General features: G+C 43.3%; 1 protein-coding gene across 1 annotated transcript in view; it reads right to left on the reverse strand.

Annotated features, from left to right (window-relative positions):
• Window positions 1–9,763: 9,763 nt before the first annotated feature.
• Window positions 9,764–21,567, reverse strand: part of SLC35G1 (solute carrier family 35 member G1) — a 41,391-nt gene continuing 29,587 nt past the window's right edge. Inside the window, exons 2-3 of the mRNA XM_082269253.1 lie at window positions 15,392–15,569; window positions 9,764–10,826 (exon numbers count right to left, since the gene is read on the reverse strand). Of these exons, the coding sequence (XP_082125379.1) occupies window positions 10,067–10,826; window positions 15,392–15,569 (938 nt within the window). The 3' untranslated portion in view covers window positions 9,764–10,066. The remainder of the gene's footprint in view (window positions 10,827–15,391; window positions 15,570–21,567) is intronic.

The raw sequence follows: 21,567 nt of genomic DNA on the forward strand, positions 1-21,567 counted from the left end.
TATCAGGGCAAGTGCTGTATCTTGGCCTAGGCCAACAAGGCCCAGGCCTAGGGCGGCACTTTGCAGGGGGGCAGCAAAGAAGCTGCACCCTGCACAAAAAAAAAATGGCCTCCTCCAGGGTGGGCAGGAAAAGGGTCCCGCCAGGCTTATGGGACAAATTGGGCCAGAGTCCAGGTGGCAAATCAGTCTGGCACCCCCATAAAGCGGTCACACTGCTACCTGCCAGTATCATACTGGCAGGTGAGGACATTCGGACAGACCACAGATCACTGACCACACTTAATACAACTGGCCCGATGGCCGCCAATGCTAATAAAAGTGCCACTGCAGCCTAATGCTCCGCCTACCCTCCTCCGCCCCCAGGTATAACGGGCATCATGTCAATTATATAATTTCATCTCTTTAAACATCCTTGTCCTTGAGCAAGCTTATTGAATTGCATCTTATTCAATTAAGACTTTTAATTATATATGATGGCAATAATATTTTGGACCTGCTCACCTCATATGTGCGATCGCAATATGTCACTGGGTTAGTAAGATTACTCCAATCTTATAAGATATTTGGACTTGTGTTTGCTGCCACTAATTATTCCACGTATTTGTATAATGACTCCGGACTTCCTATTTATTATACAAATAAGTGAAATAATCCGATGATTACAATCACTGGCAGCAAACACAAGTCCAAATACCTTAAAAGAAATGAGTAATCTTACTTATCCAGTGACATAAAGCTGTACTAATGAGCACTGATTAGCTGGCACTGATAAGCTGCACTGATGGGCACTGATGGGCACTAATATGCTGCTCTGGTAGCCACTGATGAGGCAGCAATATGCAGTACTGATAAACTTAACTGATGGGCACTATTGAGACTTCACTAATAAGGCAGCACTGATTTGCTGCACTAATGGGCACTAATGAGGCTGGAAGAAAAGACAAAAAAAGAAAAAAGAGGGGCGCACCGACCTAGTGCATTACCATAAAAACTTTTATTAAAATATTAAAAGGTGTACAATATACTCACAAGACTGGTGTGGTACAACACACATCAAGAATAGCATATACAGTCTCCAAGGTAGCCAGGTCCCAATAGTGACAAATGGGCATACAGATAGTCGCATGGGGCTGCTGTGGCTAGGCTGACGCGTTTCAGGGGCGAGCCCCCTTCCTCAGAGCCAGAAAAGATGATGTCTTTTCTACCAGTGGTTCTGGATACCCTTGATCCTGAAGGGGGCAGCAAGACCAAACAGCTCTCTTTACATCTGAGTTTGTAGTGCACCTCTTTCTACTCCATCAGACAGCACTTAAGCGCAGGAGGTTTTGTTTTTACTTGAACACTAATGAGGCTGCACTGATGGGCACAAGGTGCACTGATAAGCTTCACTGATCGGACTGCACTGATATGCTGCCCTGATGGGCACGTATATGTTGCACTGATGGGCACTAATAGGCTGCGCTGATGGCCACTGATGAGGCTGCGCTGATGGCCACTGATGAGGCTGTGCTGATGGCCACTGATGAGGCTGCGCTGATGGCCACTGATGAGGTGGCACTGATACACTGCACTGATAGGCACTGATATAATGCACTGATAGGCTACACTTATGGGCACTAATGAGGCTGCACTGATTGGCATGAGGCACACTGACAGGGCTGCACTGATATGCTGCCCTGATGGGCACAGATATGTTGCACTGATGGCCACTGATGAGGCTTCACTGATGGCCACTGATGAGGCTGCGCTGATGGCCACTGATGAGGCAGCGCTAATACGCTGCACTGATGGGGCTGCACTGATAAGGCAGCACTGATGGGCACTGCTATGATGCACTGGTGGCCATGGATGGGGCTGTACTGATGGCCACTGATGAGGCTGCACTGATGGGCAGTAATGAGATGGCACTGATAAGGCTGCACAGATGGGCACTGATGAGGCTGAACGTATGGGAACTGATGAGGCTATGCTGATGGTCACTGATAGACTTGTGGTCTGGGGTTCACAGATGACAGGGCGGGTCATAAACAGTAAGGGGTGTGGCCTTTTACAGGAAGGGGTGGGTCATATGTATATTAGGGGGTGCACAAGTTTAGTCAGGCCTAGGGCAGCACAAAACCTAAATACACCACTGATCAGGGCCTGTTAAAGAGTAATAAGTGCCATACGGACTACACCTTTCTAAGACTTTATGACTTCTACCGCATACACCCCACTACTAGTATCTCGATGGATACCAAACTGTGGCAATACCTGACCCAGGATGGTCCCAGCAGAGGGGGTATCTCTTGGTCTAATAGTTACCTCCAATACTCAGAGCCTTTTACAAAATCTCCACAGATGCTAAAGTGGGAGGAGGACCTTCAGAGATCCTTCTCTCCCAATGAGTGGCAGAGGGCGTTGGCAAATAACCTTAGCGTCTCGCAATGTGTAAATCATTGGGATAACGCCTTACAAACTCTTTATAGAAGTTACCTTACCCCGTACAAACTATCTAAATTGCACGTAGACGCATCCCCTTTGTGTTGGCGTCAGTGTGGACACATGGGCAACCTAATTCACATATTATGGACTTGCAATTCCCTTAGAAGCTTTTGGAACTCCGTGTTTTCCCTGATTTCCAGAATTATTGGAATACTGACTAATCCGTCGCCACAATTAGCACTATTAGACTTAAAAATAGCCTCCTTCCCTATTCAATATAGAACAATTGTATCCCATATCTTGATAGCAGCTAGACTAACTATAACCGCTGCATGGAAAACCTCCAAGGCACTCAATATATCAGAATTCATAAGCAGGGTCCATGCTCATTTCTATTACGAGAGGTTCCTAGCAATTAACAACCAAGGCATTAAATCTTTCCAGAAAAAGTGGAAAGTCTGGGATGAGATATACAAACTACCAGCTCAAATGATAGACTGAAATGCTCCTTACTTTGCCTCATCGCCTAGCTCCTCCTCTTTTTTTCCTCTGTTTCCTCTTGTTTCTTCTTTTTATTTTATTTTTTTGCCTCCACTTTTGGTCCTTTGCCTCTCTGCTTTATATATATATATATATATATATATATATATATATATAAAAATATATATATATATATATATATATACAGTATATAGCTCATGTATATAGTTAAACAGGTACCTGCGTGTACCTCATATGACATTTGTGAATGACTACTTGTATTTGCATTCTACAAAACTTTAATAAAAACTATTTGAAAGAAATGCTTAAATAATGCATTACAATTTATCTAAATCCATTAGATTTTAGTTGACTAAAATTACTTTATTCAAGTAAAATCGACTGGAGATTTTAGTCGACTAAAATACGATGACTAAAATGGGACTAAAACTAAAATGGCATTTTAGTCAAAAGACTGTAACTAAAACTAAATCAAAATTTGATGTGAAACCTAACACTGATTTCAACACTATTAGAATTACAAAATAAATCAATAGCTGATTTTACCAGCTACATATCTTTCTTACAGACAGAGGATGGCACATATGAAAACACTCTGGAGCTAGCATATACAAAATAAAGATTAGGGCCCCAAGGTTAAGAAGAATAAAGTTGAACGCCACCAATTTTTTTGTTGTGGGTGAAATGGAGATGGGTTTTTTCAGGTCAGGGGAATGGTGGCGCTCATACACCTTTCCCTGTATGAAAGTTTGGCTCTTATTTAAAGGTTTTACTAATTGTAAATTAAACCAGTTATGGTTAGGGACCGATGTTCTGTGGCCCAAATCAATACGTCTAGAAAATGGCCGACTAATAGTTTCTTATGCAGTGCTGAGCTCAAGGACCCAGTGCAGGCAACAAATTTAAAAAAAGTAAAGTAAAAAGTGCAGGAACACTATGATTTTTATAAGCCCAAGAAGCGGCATGACATCTCCAAGGCTTAGCGCGCTATTATTTACATCTGACAGTTTTATTGCACTCCCGCAAGACAGCTATCACTGTGTTTCTTGGACCCCAACACTAATGCTTCAGGTCTAAAGCCTAGTACCGACTATTAGTTTTTCTCATTCAACCCAGCAGGCTGAACAAAAAAAACAACTGAATGCGATGTTAGTACAGCCATCTCTCTCCCCCCCCCCGGTTAGCTATTGTGTTCTTTTTTGGTCATGCCCCTTCTGTCAGACCAGCTGCCATACAAACGGGCCCCTTTTCTTTTGAACCGGCCAATGCCACATGATATTCGGCCTGTGTGTACTGCCCTTAAGCATCTTCAACATTAGAGTCCGAAGCCTTTGTCTTATGTGAACTCATTCACAAAATACAAAGGCTTCTCCGAATGGGCAGCAGAGTGGAAAGGGCAGAGATAGCTGCTCTGTGTGCCTCTCTCTCCTCCCTCACAGCCCCATGTGCCAGTGTATGCTCCAGAAAAGCCATAAACCTGTCAGATATAAACAGAAACAAACTTCAGGAGATGTCATTCATCTCTCTAGACTTAACTCATAGTGTGCCTTCACTTTTTACAAAGTGGCTGAATTCTTGGAATTCAGATTTCCGTGCTATTAACACATAAATCAATACTCCCCAAAAAAGGTATGCAATTACATCTCTCCCATGGGAAAAATAACTTCAGGATGAATGATATCCTTACATGGCAGGACTATAATTGAATGTCTGACACATTTGGTTTTTAAGGCATCACATGGCCTCTACTAAATCTACTTGCAGATAGGATTTTATAAACTACCAGCCCCATGAGGACCTGTAGGCTGAAATATTCCTGTGTAGAGGTCAGTGTTTTAAATTGCCAAAAGATGTGTGATGTGCTCTACAAATCCAAGGAGTGAGAAATTCTCTTAAGGGCCTTACACATAAAATCTGTGTTCCTACTGGCGAGCTTTAGGGCCCTTTCACACGGGCGTTCCGCATGTCCGCAAATCATCCTATTTTTTTGCGGATGATATACGGACATAATGAATGTCAATGGCATTGCGGATGTCCGCTGACATCCGATTTTCGTCCTTTCAGTTCTGTTCCGTTTTTTGGAACGGAACAGAACCCTATTTTTGTTCCGTTCAAAAAACGGAACGGATGCAAAATCGGATGTCAGCGGTGTCATCCGCTGACATCCGCAATGCCCATAGACATACATTATGTCCGTATATCATCCGCAAACGGATGGGATGATATGCGGACATATGGAGCGGATGACACAAGTGTCATCCGCTCCGTGAAAAAAAAAAAAAGCATCGGAGCAGAGAAAAAAAACTGAACGGCCGTGTGAAAGAGGCCTTACACTCACTTTCTGTAAAAACAGGAACAGATGGGAAATCTCTCCAAAAGAGACTCACAAAAAAACACATTCATAGTAGAGTAGAACATTTGGAACCATACTTTATGACACAAAAAGTCAACTCATAACTTAAGGCCAACAACAGGACTGCCAGACGGCAAGTCCAAGTCTGGAAATATCTTGCTAAAGTGCATGTTACCTTCCATAAATAAAGTGAAAGTCTTATACAACCACTCTCCCATCACCAAATGCCTGTATGTGCAGGGAAGGAACCCCTTAATGTCTACATTTACTTTCCAGATTGGATATCTATGGGAGAAGGGTGGAGAGCTTGCCTACCATGACAGAGCCAGGCCTCCCTGAGTAAGCTAGTAAGAGCTTTAACACACCTATTTACTAAAAAACTGGTGGAAGCATTTAAACACAGCAAATCAACCTATTTACTTAGAAATCAAAATTGCACCAAGTGTATGGTTTTTAAGTAGAACTGTTCCATAGCAACGGGCAACATGCAGGTGCAAGTAAGGCCTGACTGGTTGCTGGTAAATGAGGCCTTCAGTTCTCACCTAAATAAAAAAAAAACTTTTTTTATCAATGTGCATGAAGTCTGTGCTGCCTATGAAAGAGCCAGGTTGTCCAGTTGGCTGAGACAGTTCTTCAATCAATCGCTTTGATTAACTAAGAACAAATATGCTTTTGGTATAAGATTCTTGTACATTTACTTTCAAAGTACACAGAAACTTCTACCTATCTCTATACCATTCTCATCATAGCCAGATATAAAACATGATACTCTGGGATGCCGGACACTGTTTATAGAGTCCTTGGCTTCTGCTTACCCTACAGTACAGACTGTTGCATGTGCCAGGCACCATCACAGGGCACAGTAATGGTAGTCAATGGTGGTGGGGATGCCAAATAGTCCCTGTGGCAGTGCATGGGAAGCAGAGGAAAGTTGGCCATAGGAAAATTGAAATTCAGCCATTTCAGCAGGGACTGGACAACTTTCAATCAGTGTGTGGCCATCCCTTCTTGACAGAAGTCGATCAAAACAGAGATGTTGGAGAACTTTTGTCAATCAGTGTATTCTGATAGCGCCAAGCCCTGCATCCAGAATACAATGCTCCCGCTAGCTAAAAGAAAACAAACTACCCATCTATGGCCAGCTTAATAATTGAGGAGAATATGGGCACCTCGGATTGTAAGCATCATCCATCCCTGTGCATTGTTATCTATTGTTTCTATATTAGGTTACAATAAGCACATGGTGGAGGAGGTTGGTTGGATAACATTATATATATATATATAAAAGTTTTATGTACAGTATAATATACTGTACATAACAGGTCATACACCACTATAATAACATCAAAACACTATAGAAAATAAAGTAACAATTAACAATTGATGTCTAAATTAAACGGATAATAGCTATCCCTAAACTAGGCAAGAGATTCATTGTAACTAACAGCAGCTAGATATATGGAGTACATGAAAATGATAATAATTGCTGCACCTACATTTGTAGTTGCACCAATGGCCATCATTATCCGGCGCACATTGGACAATGAAGATAATTTATTATGGCATATTTACCAGAAGTTCCAAGAACAGTAATGTGCAGTAACAACCAATACCATGTCTATGAAAGCTGACGTCTTAATGGGTGCTCTAAGGCAGGCCATAGATTATGCAATTTTCTGTCCTTACACCACGGGTGGAAAGAAAAAAATTGCTTGAATCCCTTACCCAACACTATTGTGTTCTGCCGGTGGGCAGCCTTCCCTGACGGTAGAACACAACAATAAGTGTTGCCGGCTATAGCCGGGGGATCTAATTATTCAGGAAAAACCCAACAGGCTGGTTGTACACAAGTCAATTGATAGATCGACTTGTGTAGAACCAAGGTGTCCATTCATGGATTGAAATTTGGCTGGTCCCTGCTGAACTGTCCGAACTTCGAACCAAGTATGGTTGGCTTAAGTCTGGCTGTACATTATACAATTTTCTTGTACAATTTTCCATTGGATTTATCAAAACCAAATTCAAATCTTGGCAGGTTCAGCAGTTCATTGTTCGATCAACTTGGGTACATTCAGCCTGTTGGATTTTACATGCAATTATTGCTAGCAACTATTATAGCCGCTAGCAGTAATCACTGTGTTTTTCCAGCAGGGACAGTTCCCACCCTGTGTGCAACCTGTGGTTGCAGGAAAGAAAATCGCTCCATCTATGGCCAGCTTAAGTCATTGCTTTGTACTTTCCTGTTCTTTGAATTATATAAAAATGATATGACCCCATAGTGTATTTGGTAATGAAATGTAAACTGTATGAACATTATTCTCCTGATTAAGAGTCATCAAACAAGGAACCATATTATTATAAATAAATAAAACTTAACAGGGCATCATATAAATATATGTAAATAACAAAGATCAAAAGTAAATGGAAATTGTTTGACTACAGTTTCAACAATTTTGCAAATATAATTATTGCAATCATAACTCAATAAAGAATTATAAAACTATATTATATCCCAATAATCAATGTCAACTCTCCATTTGTCTCTGCTTTTATTTTGCTATCAGCATATATCTGTGCTTCAACTATGTAAAGGCCAACTTTGGGCATTTTTTTTTTTTTTAAAGTGCTATTAAACCCCAAAAGCAAAAATTTATTATCTTGCAGCTTACCATTTCTTAGACATGATGGTTGCATTAATTTTCTTTTTTTTTTTTTTTTTTTAGGCTCTTTCTTCTAGTTTGATCTGGTGATCCAGCCAGTAAGTGTGTTGTTTTTCAAATGAACAAGCTCTCCAGCAGAATGTATCAGTTACAGATATGAGACAAATAATTTAATGCTAGCAGTAGTGCATACTGCACTTGCTTTTATTTATTTATGTAAAACCTTTATCCCTGCTTTTAAAGTGTTAGACTCCATTCACACTGCCGCGACCAGAAAGTCGCCTCATAAGGGGCGACTTGTTAGCGCGACTTTCAGCGCGACTTCAGCGTGACTTGTATGATAGACGACTCTGTACGACTTTGTATTTGGCCAATCAGAATATGATGGTTCTGGGTCATGCTCAATCACACAAAAAAAAGTTCTTAAAAATTGTCGTTTTTGATAGAGAGCCAATTATTGAAAACATTATTGAAAAAAAAAAAAAAAAAGAGATTTCTTTGGATTTAGTGTCTGGGGGGGGGGGTCTAAAAAGTGTACCTGTGAAGTTTCAGCTCTGTAGCATGTCCAGAACCAGAAAAAAAAGATAATTTTTCTTAGCATTTTTAGTAGCACAGGCATGGATGGGGCTCCGCTCCTTTCACACCTGGGCGTTTTTGTTGCAGGCGTTATCAGGCATTTTTTGGGCATCTTTGGAGACAGGCATGACATCTGAACTTCTGTGTAAGGGTATATATATATATACACACACACATATATGTATATATTCACACATACATACATATAGGTGTGAAAGGAGCGGAACCCCATCCCTGCGCTAATGAAATTATTTGCAGGGATAGGGTTCCGCTCCTTTCACACCTATATGTGTGTATATACATATGTGTGTGTGTGTGTGTGTGTGTGTGTATACCCCTACACAGAAGTTCAGATGTCATGCCTGCCTCCAAAGATGCCCAAAAAATGCCTGATAAACGCCTGCAACAAAGGTGTGAAAGGAGCGGAGCCCCATCCCTGCGCTACTAAAAATTCTAAGAACAATTATCTTTTTTTCTGGATCAGGACCATTTTAGTGGATAGTCGGATCACAAGTCGCTTCAAATAAGATAAGGATCCGACTTGGAGGCGACTCCCATTGAAGTCTATTGGGACAAGTCGGATACAAGTCGCCTCAAAGTAGTACAGGACCCTTTTCTGAAGTCGGAGCGACTTCAGTAGTGCCAATTAAGATGGCTCTCATTGATTTACATTGCTTTTGTTATGTCAAGCGACTTGGGGCGACTTGAGGGCACACAAGTCGCCTCACAAGTCACGGCAGTGTGAATGGACTCTTAGCTGGAGTTTGGCTTCAATTTGTTAGTGTATCTAAATCTGTAAATACATCTAACCCACCCCTCAGAATAAAAATGCTGCTGTTCAAAAGCCCGCTGTGCTCCTTCATTCAGAGGGGGGCACTTTAATACAGAAGGTGTATTACTGGCCAGATCACCAGGAGAAAACAGAGGGGAAAAAGCCTAAGAAAAAAAAAAGAATGCAGCCGCCCCATCTAATGATTGGTAAGCTGCAATATGTTACATTTTTGGTTTGGGGTTCAAATAGTCCCCCACCTGCAGCTTAAAATTAAAAACCAACTCAGGCTGTAATATTCACCTTCAACCTGGAGCAGTTCCTCACAGTACTTCCTTACAACTAGCAGATGCTCTCAGTCTTTGGAGTTGATTGATCCCCAGCATCATCCAACTCAGAAGACTTTGCATCATCAGATGACCACTTACTGCTTGAGGAAGACCCAGGAGGTAACAGGACCAGCCTAGTGAAATAAAAAATAAATAAATAAATCAAAGCATACTGCCGGGGAAATCTCCAGGAGAGGGAGCTGCAGAATCTGAGCCCAGAGTTGGTCTTTAATGATTAGCTGGTCTTGACCCACTGGACTATAATCATGAACAATAGGAAAATCAAAGAAAAGCAGCGGCACCCAGTGCCGTCTTACCCATAACCCTCTACTTCTGTAAAGAATGCAGAGGTATTCATCATGGTTCATTGGATTCAACCTTCTGTATCATAATCAAGGCCTTTTAACCTTTCAGATGCAAACATGGTCTAAATGGCATTTGTCCCATTTCCAATCTATAACTCGTTTTCTTTTGCCTTTTTTGAGCTTGTGTACCATTTGAGAACAGCAGCACCAGCTGTACTGGCCACAATGCACAGGGCTCCACCAATTGTCCACCACGTCGGAGTGTGGTGGAGGAACAAGGCCTGGAAAATAAAAGCAAAGACTACATCCATTGTCCTCATGATGGCTACCAATCCAGCTTTTTCGATCTGTAAAGCTTTTACAAGAAACGATTGGCCTCCCAAACCTAAAATCCCAATAAGTATCAGAAACCCTCTGTCTATTCCGCAATAAGGAAAACTCCATTCACCAAGAATTGACAGGGCAATGATGCACTCAATGAGACCGATCACAGCATAATACCAAATGGAGAGCAAGTAATGCACAGATTTGCCCATTTTTCTTAACACCACCAGGGTTAGCGAGGCACAGATTGCACTTGCTATGGCAGCAATAGTCCCTTTAATGTGCCCAGAGTAATCTTCCTCAAGGTCATTGCTGTAGGACCCAAACAGAAATTGTGGACGTGCTATAAGGATAACGCCAGTTATAGTGAAGACTATGAAGACGATATCCCACACAGTGCATTTCTCCTTCAGACATATGCAGGCAAATATGCAGGTGAAGGCGGGACTGCTGAAAGTGATGACTGTGGCATCCGCCAATGGCATGGACTGGAGAGCATAGTACAGGAGAATCATCGCACCGGAGCCAAGGAATCCGCGTAGGAAAAGGAAAATCCTTTGATCCTTGGGACCTAGAAAACCAGTCCTGTAAGAAGAAGAAAATATCATTTTATAGGGGAATTCAAACAGGACATATACTGTATGGTCTTTTGTTGTATACAAAACCAGTGATGTCATACATACATAACACATTATAACATTTAGGGCTCCATTCACATATAGGTGATCTGAATCGTGGGCGGAATCACAGCGATTCTACCTGCGATTCCAGATGTGTTTGCGATGCCATTATTTCCTAATGGCATCCTAAATGCAGCACAATGTTGTCGTAATTGTTGTGCAACAAATGACGCAAACAAAACTGCATGAAGGGTGTCGCCTATAAGAAGTTCTGGAACGTCCTTTTTTGGCAACATGTGTTGCGCAATTGCAGCTTGATTTGTCATGCGGCAAAATTGCACCATTTTTAAGGTGCCATAAAAAATATTGGCATCACACACGCATCACATGTTTTGCCGCGATTCTGGAATCGCGGGCAGAGTCGCGGCGTTTCTGCCTGAGATTCAAGTCACTTATGTGTGAATGGAGCCTAATGGATACAAAAGATCCTTCATTAAGGTAGTAATAAACCTTCAAAGTTTTTTTTTAGCTTTACACATTGAGCACAATAAGCGTTCCACAGTAAACTATTTGCTAAAATTCTTACCCAAGAACTTGCAGTTTACATTACTCAGCACAGCTGGCTCCTGCTCTCTCCGTTCTGCTTCCCTGAACTTCCAGTTTAATAGAAAGTCCATATTTTACATTTTTTGATAAACATAAAACCCATTCTTCTCCATCCAATCATATTATATTTACAGATAATATCAAATAATCCAAAATTTAGCGAACCAAGTATCATCCAGTTAGGGTTTAAATCTACTTTTAAAAGTAATCAAAGTCCCCTTCATTTCCGGAGAAAAGAAAATCATTTGTATGATTGATTTATATAAGTGCTAGAAGAAATCATGTCCATAGTGTCAGAGTTGTTGGAGATGTTATATGTTCACCACTAGATGGAGTGCTAGCCATCTTTTAATGAATCGTTTTTAATGTTAGGTCTCAAATTTCATTAGATACACTTATACAATTTTTCACAGGTACTGGGTTCCTAATTCAATCACGCTGCAGAAATAGGTTGCAATTTGCGACACATTTAGTTTAAAAGCTTGTCTCATTCAAGAGTCAGTTGCAATTAAAGATTTTGCAGTCGTCATTTTACTATGTGACTCTGCATGCAACAGTGCTATTTCTGTCCAGATGAGCCAGCTTAGGAAGCTCACTGAGAACACCAGATACAAGCCCCCCAGGAACCCCAGCTACAAAGCCCACCAGGAACCCCAGCTACAAGCCCACCAAGAACCCCAGCTACAAGCCCACCAAGAACCCCAGCTACAAGCCCACCAGGATCTCCAGCTACAAGCTCACCAGGAACCCCAGCTACAATCTCACCAAGAACCCCAGCTACAAGCCCACCAGGAACCCCAGCTTCAAGCCCACCAGGATCCCCAGCTACAAGCTCTCCGGGATCCCCAGCTACAAGCTCACCAGGAACCCCAGCTACAAGCTCACCAGGAACCCCAGCTACAAGCTCTCCAGGATCCCCAGCTACAAGCTCTCCAGGATCCCCAGCTACAAGCTCACCAGGAACCCCAGCTACAAGCTCACCGGGATCCCCAGCTACAAGCACACCAGGATCCCCAGCTACAAGCTCACCAGGAACCCCAGCTACAAGCTCACCAGGAACCCCAACTTAAAGCCCACCAGGAACCCCAGCTACAAACTCACCAGGAACCCCAGCTAAAAGCTCACCAGGAACCACAACTACAAGCTTAACAGGAACCCCAACTACAAGCTCTCCAGGAACCCCAGCTACAAGCTCACTAAGAACTCCAGCTACAAGCTCACCAGGAACCCCAGCTACAAGCCCACAGGAACCCCAGCTACAAGCCCACCAGGAACCCCAGCTACAAGCCCACCAGGAACACCAGATAAAAGCCCACCAGGAAACCCAGGTACAAAGCCCACCAGGAACCCCAGCTACAAGCCCACCAAGAACCCCAGCCACAAGCCCACCAAGAAACCCAGCTACAAGCCCACCAGGATCTCCAGCTACAAGCCCACCAGGATCTCCAGCTACAAGCTCACCAGGAACCCCAGCTACAAGCCCACCAGGATCTCCAGCTACAAGCCCACCAGGAACCCCAGCTACAAGATCACCAGGAACCCCAGCTACAAGCCCACCAGGAACCCCAGCTTCAAGCTCACTTGAAACTCCAGCTACAAGCCCACCAGGATCCCCAGCTACAAGCTCTCTGGGATCCCCAGCTACAAGCACACCAGGAACCCCAGCTACAAGCTCTCCGGGATCCCCAGCTACAAGCTCTCCGGGATCCCCAGCTACAAGCTCTCCGGGATCCCCAGCTACAAGCTCACCGGGATCCCCAGCTACAAGCTCACCGGGATCCCCAGCTACAAGCTCACCAGGAACCCCAGCTAAAAGCTCACCAGGAACCCCAGCTAAAAGCTTACCAGGAACCACAACTACAAGCCCACAAAGGAACCCCAGCTACAAGCTTAACAGGAACCCCAGCTACAAGCTCTCCAGGAACCCCAGCTACAAGCTCACTAAGAACTCCAGCTACAAGCTCACCAGGAACCCCAGCTACAAGCCCACCAGGAAACCCAGCTACAAGCCCACCAGGAAACCCAGCTACAAGCCCACCAGGAAACCCAGGTACAAGCCCAACAGGAACCCTAGCTACAAACCCAGCAAGGAGATAGTGTGGGCCAGCATGCCAGGAGACCATTCAGAAGCCTGGTCAGTCTGGCCAAGAGACAGTCCAGGAGCACACCCAGCAAGCCTGGATCCTGCCACTCAGGATGCAGTTCAGCAGACAGTATAGGAGCTCATCCAGAAGCCCCATCAGGAATTCCACAAGGTGTTCTACCAGTAACCCACAGTATCTCTGGCAGGAGCTTGCAGAGGACAGTTAAAGTCCACACAAGTTAGAGACCAAATCCAGTAAAAGTAAACACTTCCCCTTGTATTATGGATGTTCCCACACTGCAAGGTTTAATTGCTTGTTTATGAGTAAGAGCCAGAAAAGCAGTTTTACTTACTCAATTCTCCTCTGCCCCAGCAGACAGCACTTCCCCATGCTCCAGCGGTGGATTGTTTCTCTGTTTTCTCAGTACAGTGCAGGGCTAAGGGAACTGCAACACTCTTGTTGATGTCAAATGACATTCAAATACTAGAATGCACGGGAAAGGAGGCTGCTGGGACTGGTCCAGTAGCATGGAGGAGCCTGCAGGAGTGGAGGATTTTTGTTTTCACCTGGTGATCTGGCCAGTAACATATCTTCCGTATTAGAGTGCTCCTACTCTGGATGGATGAGCACATGGGCACATTTGGACAGCAGCATTGCCAGCTCAGGGGGTGTTAGATATACCAAAAAATTGAATTACACTAATAAATTGAAGCCAAATTCTGGCTCACACTTTATAATCAGTTACAGAAAACAGTTTTCCTTTTTAGGATAAAGATTTAACATATAAAGAAATAAAACTGATCACTGTAAATACCTCTTCCAGTGTTGAATAGTTTGTCTCATCCCTGAATCTGACACGTCTGAATGAGAGCTTGTTCTTTTGAAAAAAAAAAAAAAAAAACAGACGTACTGGCCAGATCACCAGATGAAAAGAGAAGAATGAAAGTCTGAAAAAGAAAAGGAATGCGGCCAAAGCTATGGAACCACAGGTCCCAGCAGGGAACTCTGTCCGTACTCCTGAACACTAGGCAGAACAACTGGCGGCCTGTCATGAATGTGAAGAGAGGAGAGGCTGTGTCCGTCAATGAACGAAAGTCAAAGAAAACAAATGCAGACATTACATCTAAGCCAGGCAGATCATAGATGATGCCATTTTCTTTCTTGCAACCATGGGAAGGATTCCCCCATCAACACTGATGATGGGGGAATCCCTCCCATGGAGATATTGTGTTCTTATGGCGGGTGGGGGGGGGGGGGGGATGATCTGTCCTTGCTAGGAGAACACAATGATTATTGCTGGCAGCTTTAGCAGCTGGCAGTAATCACATGCTAATAATCTGACATGCATTGGTAAGCTGCAATATAAGAAATGTTTGCTTTTGGGTTTAATACTGTTTTTTAGAAGACCTAACCAGGGATCAAACTGAGAAATACATCTTGGGTAGAGTTGTATTTCATAAATAGCCACAGGATTTCTAGTGTTTTTTTTTTACCAAAAACATGTAGCAGAATACATTTTGCCCTAAACTGATGCATAAATTAGATTTTTTTTTTTTATTGGGTATGTTTTATAGCATATAGTAAAAAATATTGTGTTTTTTTTTTAATTGTCTGTATTTTTTTGTTGATAGCGCAAAAAATAAAACCCGCAGAGGTGACAAAAACAAACAAAAGAAATCTCTATTTATGGGGGGGGGGGGGGACATTTATTTTATTTGGGTACAGTGTGGCAGGGCCGCGCAATTGTCAGTTAAAATGATGCAGTGCCATATTGCAAAAAATGGCCTGGTCATGAAGGGGGGGGGTAAAACCTTCCGGGGCTGAAGAGGTTAAAACTTACTTGTAATAAATGAGGCCAGGAAGCACAAACAACATCTGGAAAACACAGCGGAAAGCACTGATCTGCACAGAGTGCATGTCTTCAATCTTCTTTACCAGCAAAGCGCCTGATGAGAAAAATAAGGTGGACAGGATGGTGTAGAAGATCCCAAGCCCCGGACAAATGCATTTCTTCTTCCCTGTGATGGCAGAACAGAAGGTCAGCTTGGTGGGCAGAGACACATTAGACAAATAAAGCATGAATAAAAAACAATGCATCAAATATAAAATGCAACTTGGTAAACAGAATATGTATCCGTTTTCTATACTGTAGCAAATGTGTCATCTTATTAGGACTAAGGCTACGTTCACATGTGGGCGTAGCGGATCACAGGCAGAATCACTGCGATTCTTCCCGCGATCCGGAATCCCGTGATTTCCCGTGATTTGCAATGGCACCCCAAACGCTGTGCGATGTTGCCGCATGACGCCCAAAAGAAGCTCTTGTACCTTTTTTGGGCGTCATGCACCCCGCGATTCTGTTTGCGATGTTACCGCGATTCGGCAGGCGAATCAGCATCGCACAGCGTTTGGGGTGCCATTGCAAATCACGGGCATCGCACAGGCGTCCCGCGATTTGCAATGATTCCGGATCATGGGCAGAATCGCGGTGATTCTGCCCCTGATCCACTACGCCCACATGTGAACGTAGCCTAAGTTCAAGGCATATGTAAAATATTCATGTTACTGCAACAATGTAATAATTTATACATGAGAAGTGTTCATGTGCTAACAGGGGGCATGTTAATGGGCAAGAGAGCAGAGTGACAGAAAGATGAACTTATTGGTCTGCTGCTTTCTCCTTCCGCTGCCCAATCACAGGCTGGAAGAGGGACAAGTTTTGTGTTACATTTGTGGACAAGATAATGCTGGTCATCCACTATACAAAAAAATCAGCAGAAATTCGGTCATTTGGACAATTTGTTTGTTTTTTGGCCAGATGATGGGCACAAATCCGTAATTGGTTGTGACGTTTTAAAACCAAAAAAAAAAAAAAGAAGGACATGTTTGGAAATTTTCTGCCAAACGAACAATAAATTGAAAGGTTAACCCCTTCCCACCGATGTAACGCAAATATGCGGCCTTGGGTTCAAGGGGTTGTACCGGAGTCATCACCCCGGTACCGTTTTTTAGAGGGGACGGTCGGCTTTCTTATATTAACGTCCAATACGGCTATTCAGCTGCTCCGCTGTTATTACAAGCAGCGGGAGGGGCCTTCCGTGACTCGGGTCTCCTGTCCCAACTGGGGGCCTGAGTGACCAGCCAGCACGTCCGCAGGCTGGAATCGGCTTTGATCGGGTGTCGGATCTAGTAACCTGGAAGCGATGTCATGACATTACTTCCAGTTACTGGAGCTTTAAAGGCGCCAGATTAAAAAAAAAAAAAAAAAACAGTATTCAAAACAGCCAAACTTGTCGTTTTGAATGATTTTAAGTGCAAAGGAGGGATTTGGGGCCCTTTTAGTCCCGGTTCACACTGGGGCAACTTGTCAGTGCAATGGAACTGTTCTAATCGGAGCAACTCATGTCGCTCCGACTTAGAAAAAGGTTCCTGTACTACTTGGGGGGCGACTTGCATTGACTTCTATTAGAGAAGGCGTTTGCAAGCCCCGCTGAAGTCGCGTTACACGGGGCAGCTTCAGAGTCGGGCAACTTTGAGGCCGCCCCAGTGTGAACCCAGGCTTACTGTTACAAGGATATTTACATTCCTTGTGACAGCAAAAAAAATGATCAAAAAATAAATAAATTTAAAGGGACAGTGTAAATAAATAAATAAATAAAAAAATTTAAAAAAATAAAATTTAAAGCGCACCTGCATATGTAAAAGGTGTTCAAACCACACATGTGGGGTATAGTGGCGATTGTTAAAGTGAGAGCAATAATTCTAGCACCTGACCTCCTCTGTAACTCTAAACAGGTAACAGTTAACATTTTTTAAATCGTCGCCTATGGAGAATTTTAAGTAATGTAGTTTGTCACTATTCCACGAGTATGTGCAAATTTAAAGCATGACATGTTGGATATCTAAAAAAATTAGGCTAATTTTACAGTTTTATTTTTTTTTAGTTCATAAAAGTGAATTTCTCCCAAAAAAATTGCATTTGACAGACCGCTGCGCATATACTGTATGACATAACATTTTACAATGATCGCCATTTTATTCTCTTGGGTCTCTGCTGAAAAAATATATATAATGTTTCTAGGTTCTAAGTATTTTTTTAGCAACAAATACTGATTTTAACTGGTAAGCAACAAATTTCAGAAAAAGGCTAAGGCATGAAGGTTAATATGTTTCTCATCCAAACTGTTTGCACTTGGGTATATGTGAAAAAACAAACAAAAAACAAATTTATGTACATTGAACAATTTATCGGTCATTACATGATGGCACTATGGCTTGCTCTCACAGTCGAGAGTTCCTTTTTTTCGAAAATGAGTTTGAACGATTTTTTGGTATAGTGTATGGCCAGCATTAGTGTTACTTATGACCAGAGAAAAATCAGGTCTTCTGCCCTGCTAGATATTGGAAAGATGTGGCAATGAAACTGGAAGGTTGGCAGATAAAGAAGAGAGGACATGGAATATCTAATCCGTGTCTCAATGTCAAGGCTCTTGGGATAGAATAACATACACAACTCAAGTATTAATACACAGAAACTGATTGCGCATCAAAGAAATCTTGCTGAGCATATTTCTGCATGTCACATCTTATTCGATCTCTACTCACACTACGTTAGGCCTCATTCACATGAGGTCCATTAGTCCATGAATGGACTGTGTGTTTTAGCAGATGTGTGTGCGGGCAGCCTATGTAGACTTATGGAGGTGAGTGTTTGTGACAGCACAGCTTCTGCGAGAGCTGCCCCAGATGCAGAGTATGTTTTCAGGGCTGATCACCCACACTCACGTCTGTCATACTGGGATGAGCGGCTGTGTCTGTTCAGTTGCTGCGTCCCCATACACTTACATAAGCTGCCTGCATGCAGCAACTGTTGTCTCAAGTTGCATGAACACACGACCCATTCATAGACTAAGGTGCCTGAGCCCCTGTGTGAATGCAGCCCTATGTTGTGGTGAATTATGTTGGTAAAGTTAATATTTTGAAAAAGAAATGAAATATTGCTAAATAAGAAATTGCACTCAACTAAAACACTTGTGCAAAGTTAAAACCTTAGATGAAGGCAAAAATAAAGTGCATATATTAGTGCAATAATAAGCATTTGCTGTATATAAGATTTGTACTAAACTATGATTCCTCAGTTAGTGCCGGTTCACACTTCAGCGATGTCAGACTTTCCATGTAATTTGCAACGCACTGCTCTGCAAAATCACATGCAATATCTGTGCGTTGCAAATTCAGCCATACAGATTGTTTGGCTAAATTTGCATCACATTCAGACCAAAGTCACACAGGACCCTATTTTTGGTCCGCACCAGAATCGGATCGCATGGTTGTTCACACCTATGCAATCTGATTAATCTCCGAATTGACAGTTTGCACTGCGATATGCAACCTGATCTGGGGATGTCGTTAACTTTGTATTGACACCCCCAGTGATTCACATATGGCAGTGAAAGCTGCCTGCAAGTCAAGTGCAATGCGGGAACCTGCAGTGGATTTGGAGGGTTCCCGCATTGCATATGTGTGAACCAGCACTTAGTGGGTAGTCTTGCTCTGTTTTAAGTTGTATGCTACAGTTGATAAGGCTCGGTTCACATTGGTGCGATGCGGGAAACCCTGCAAATCCACTGCAGGTTCCCTCATCACACCCGACTCATAGGCAGTTTACACAGCCATATGGGAACCGCTGGGAGTGTCAATACAAAGTTAATGACACCCCAAGATCGGTTCGCATATCGCAGTGTGAAGTGCCAATTTGGACAGGAATTGGATCACATGGGTGTGAACAGCAATGCGATCCGATTCTGGTGCAGATCAAAAAAAGGGCCCTGTTCAACTTTTGTCCGAATGTGATGCAAGTCCAGCCATACAATCTGTATGGCTGAATTGGCAACGCACAGAGATTGCATGTGATTTGCACAGCAGTGCGCTGCGAATCACATGCGATGTCTGACATCCCTACAGCGTGAACCGGTCCTAAATTAAATATGTTTTTATGATCTGTACTTTATTTTGTAAATGTAGAGGAAGCTGCTCATTTCCTGATTTCTAGCTGTTCTGTATAAGTGCCACCCTTGGAGAAAAACGTTTCTTGGGCACACCTTGCTCATATTTGTTCAACAACAAACTGGGCAGAGTTGACTCAAAACAGTAATTACCGTACAGGTCAGGACTTTATGAAGGACACTTATTTCTGCAGGTTATCACTGAGTAAAGCTTGCCATAAATTGCTCGAATTTTGATCAGTGTGTGGCTGTTCCCGCTTGGCAGAAGTCAATTGTTCGATCGACTTCTGTGGAAGGGACATAATGGGAATTTTTTCAGCCAAAGGTCAGTATATTCTGACATTGGTGGGTGCAATGTCTAGCTGTGGGGGATTTCTCCATCCAATTCATTTGTGTGGATTGTGGCAGATGGAGAAATCCAACCTGCCAGCTAAAGAAAAAAACAAAAGCAAAAACACACATTTAGGGTCCTTTCAAACGGTCCGCCTTTGTAGGCGGATCCGTGCTGCTCAGCAGGGGATTGTAAACACAGATCCCCGCTGAGCAGGAAGGTGACAGATCCCTCTCTGCTCTGTGTGCGGAGAGGGAGGTGTCAGAGCCCCATGCATCTCTATGGGGGAATCGGATGAGAACGGACCGCCTGTCCACTCTCATCCGATCCCATCTGATCCGCTTGACGGATGGAAAATAGGGTTTCCATCCGTCCGGATTTCACGGACAGGATCGGATGCAGATGGCAGCGCGTGTCAGCGGACATGCCTCCGCTGACATCCGCTGCTCCATAGGGATGCATGGAGCATCCGATCAGATCTGCCTAAAAAACTGACAGGCGGATCTGATCAGAGCGGTCGTGTGAAAGGACCCTTATAGTCTGAAGCACTACTCACAATCACAGTGAGGACCGGTGTGCTGGAGAAGGAGGTGGCTGGGAGAAGAGCAGGCTGTGCTCTGTCCTCCACCACCCTTTGGGAACATGGGCCCCTTTCACACGGGCGATCCGATCCGCCTGTTAGTTTTTCAGGCGGACCTGACCGGATGCTCCATGCATCCCTATGGGGCAGTGGGTGTCAGCGGAGACATCTCCGCTGACACCCGCTGCTATCCGATCCGATCCTGTCCGTGAAATCCGGACGGATGGAAACCCTATTTTACATCTGTCTGGAGGATCAGATCGGATTGGATGAGAGCGGACAGGCGGTCCCTTCTTATCCGATCTCCCCATGGAGGACAGCAGGGATCTGACAGCTCCGTCTCCGTCCGCTCAGTGGGGATCGGCGGATAGAACCCCCTCTAAGCAGAATGGACTCCGTCGGGCGGTGCACCCGTGTGAAAGGGGCCTGTGTTATTTAGGTGCAATGCTATAGAAAAAATTCTTCTTGCTGCATCTTTGATGCGGTTTATTGAAAATGCATGCTATAAAGAGTTCAATGGTAACATGCCTGTAAAGGAAATTTGTATATTATTGTATTATATTTTGTATGTATTGCACACTGCACTCATTGTGCACACGGCACTAATAATGTTTTCATTACATGTTTGCATTCTTTCGAGTCCTGATTAGAATTAGCCTGCCTATGTCACGCCCCTTGTTACCATAAAAGTAAAATTGTAATAATAATCTCATACCTACTTAATCATGTGTATAAAAGCCTTCAACTGCGTAAAATAAAACAGAACAGTTATTTTGGAAAGATGCGGAGTATATCTTTTTGTATCTGTTCCCTACTGCAGTAGTTATTAATATGGAACCACTAATCAATATGAGGATAGGAGTTTCCTATCTATAAAATGTCCAGAACAATGCCTAAGGGTGCTTTCACACGGGCTTTCCACCCGGCAGACTCCGTTTTGCTCAGCGGAGATTGATCCACCGATCCCCGCTGAGCAGGCAGATGACAGCTCTGTCTCCGCTTACTTTCCAACGGACTGCCTGTCCATTTTCATCTGATCTTATTTGATCCTCTACACGAATGGAAAATAGGGTTTGGATCGGATAGCAGCAGGTATCGGC

Source organism: Pelophylax lessonae, assembly GCF_965119305.1.
Source record: "Pelophylax lessonae genome assembly, chromosome: 9".
Classification (NCBI taxonomy): Eukaryota; Metazoa; Chordata; class Amphibia; order Anura; family Ranidae; genus Pelophylax; species Pelophylax lessonae.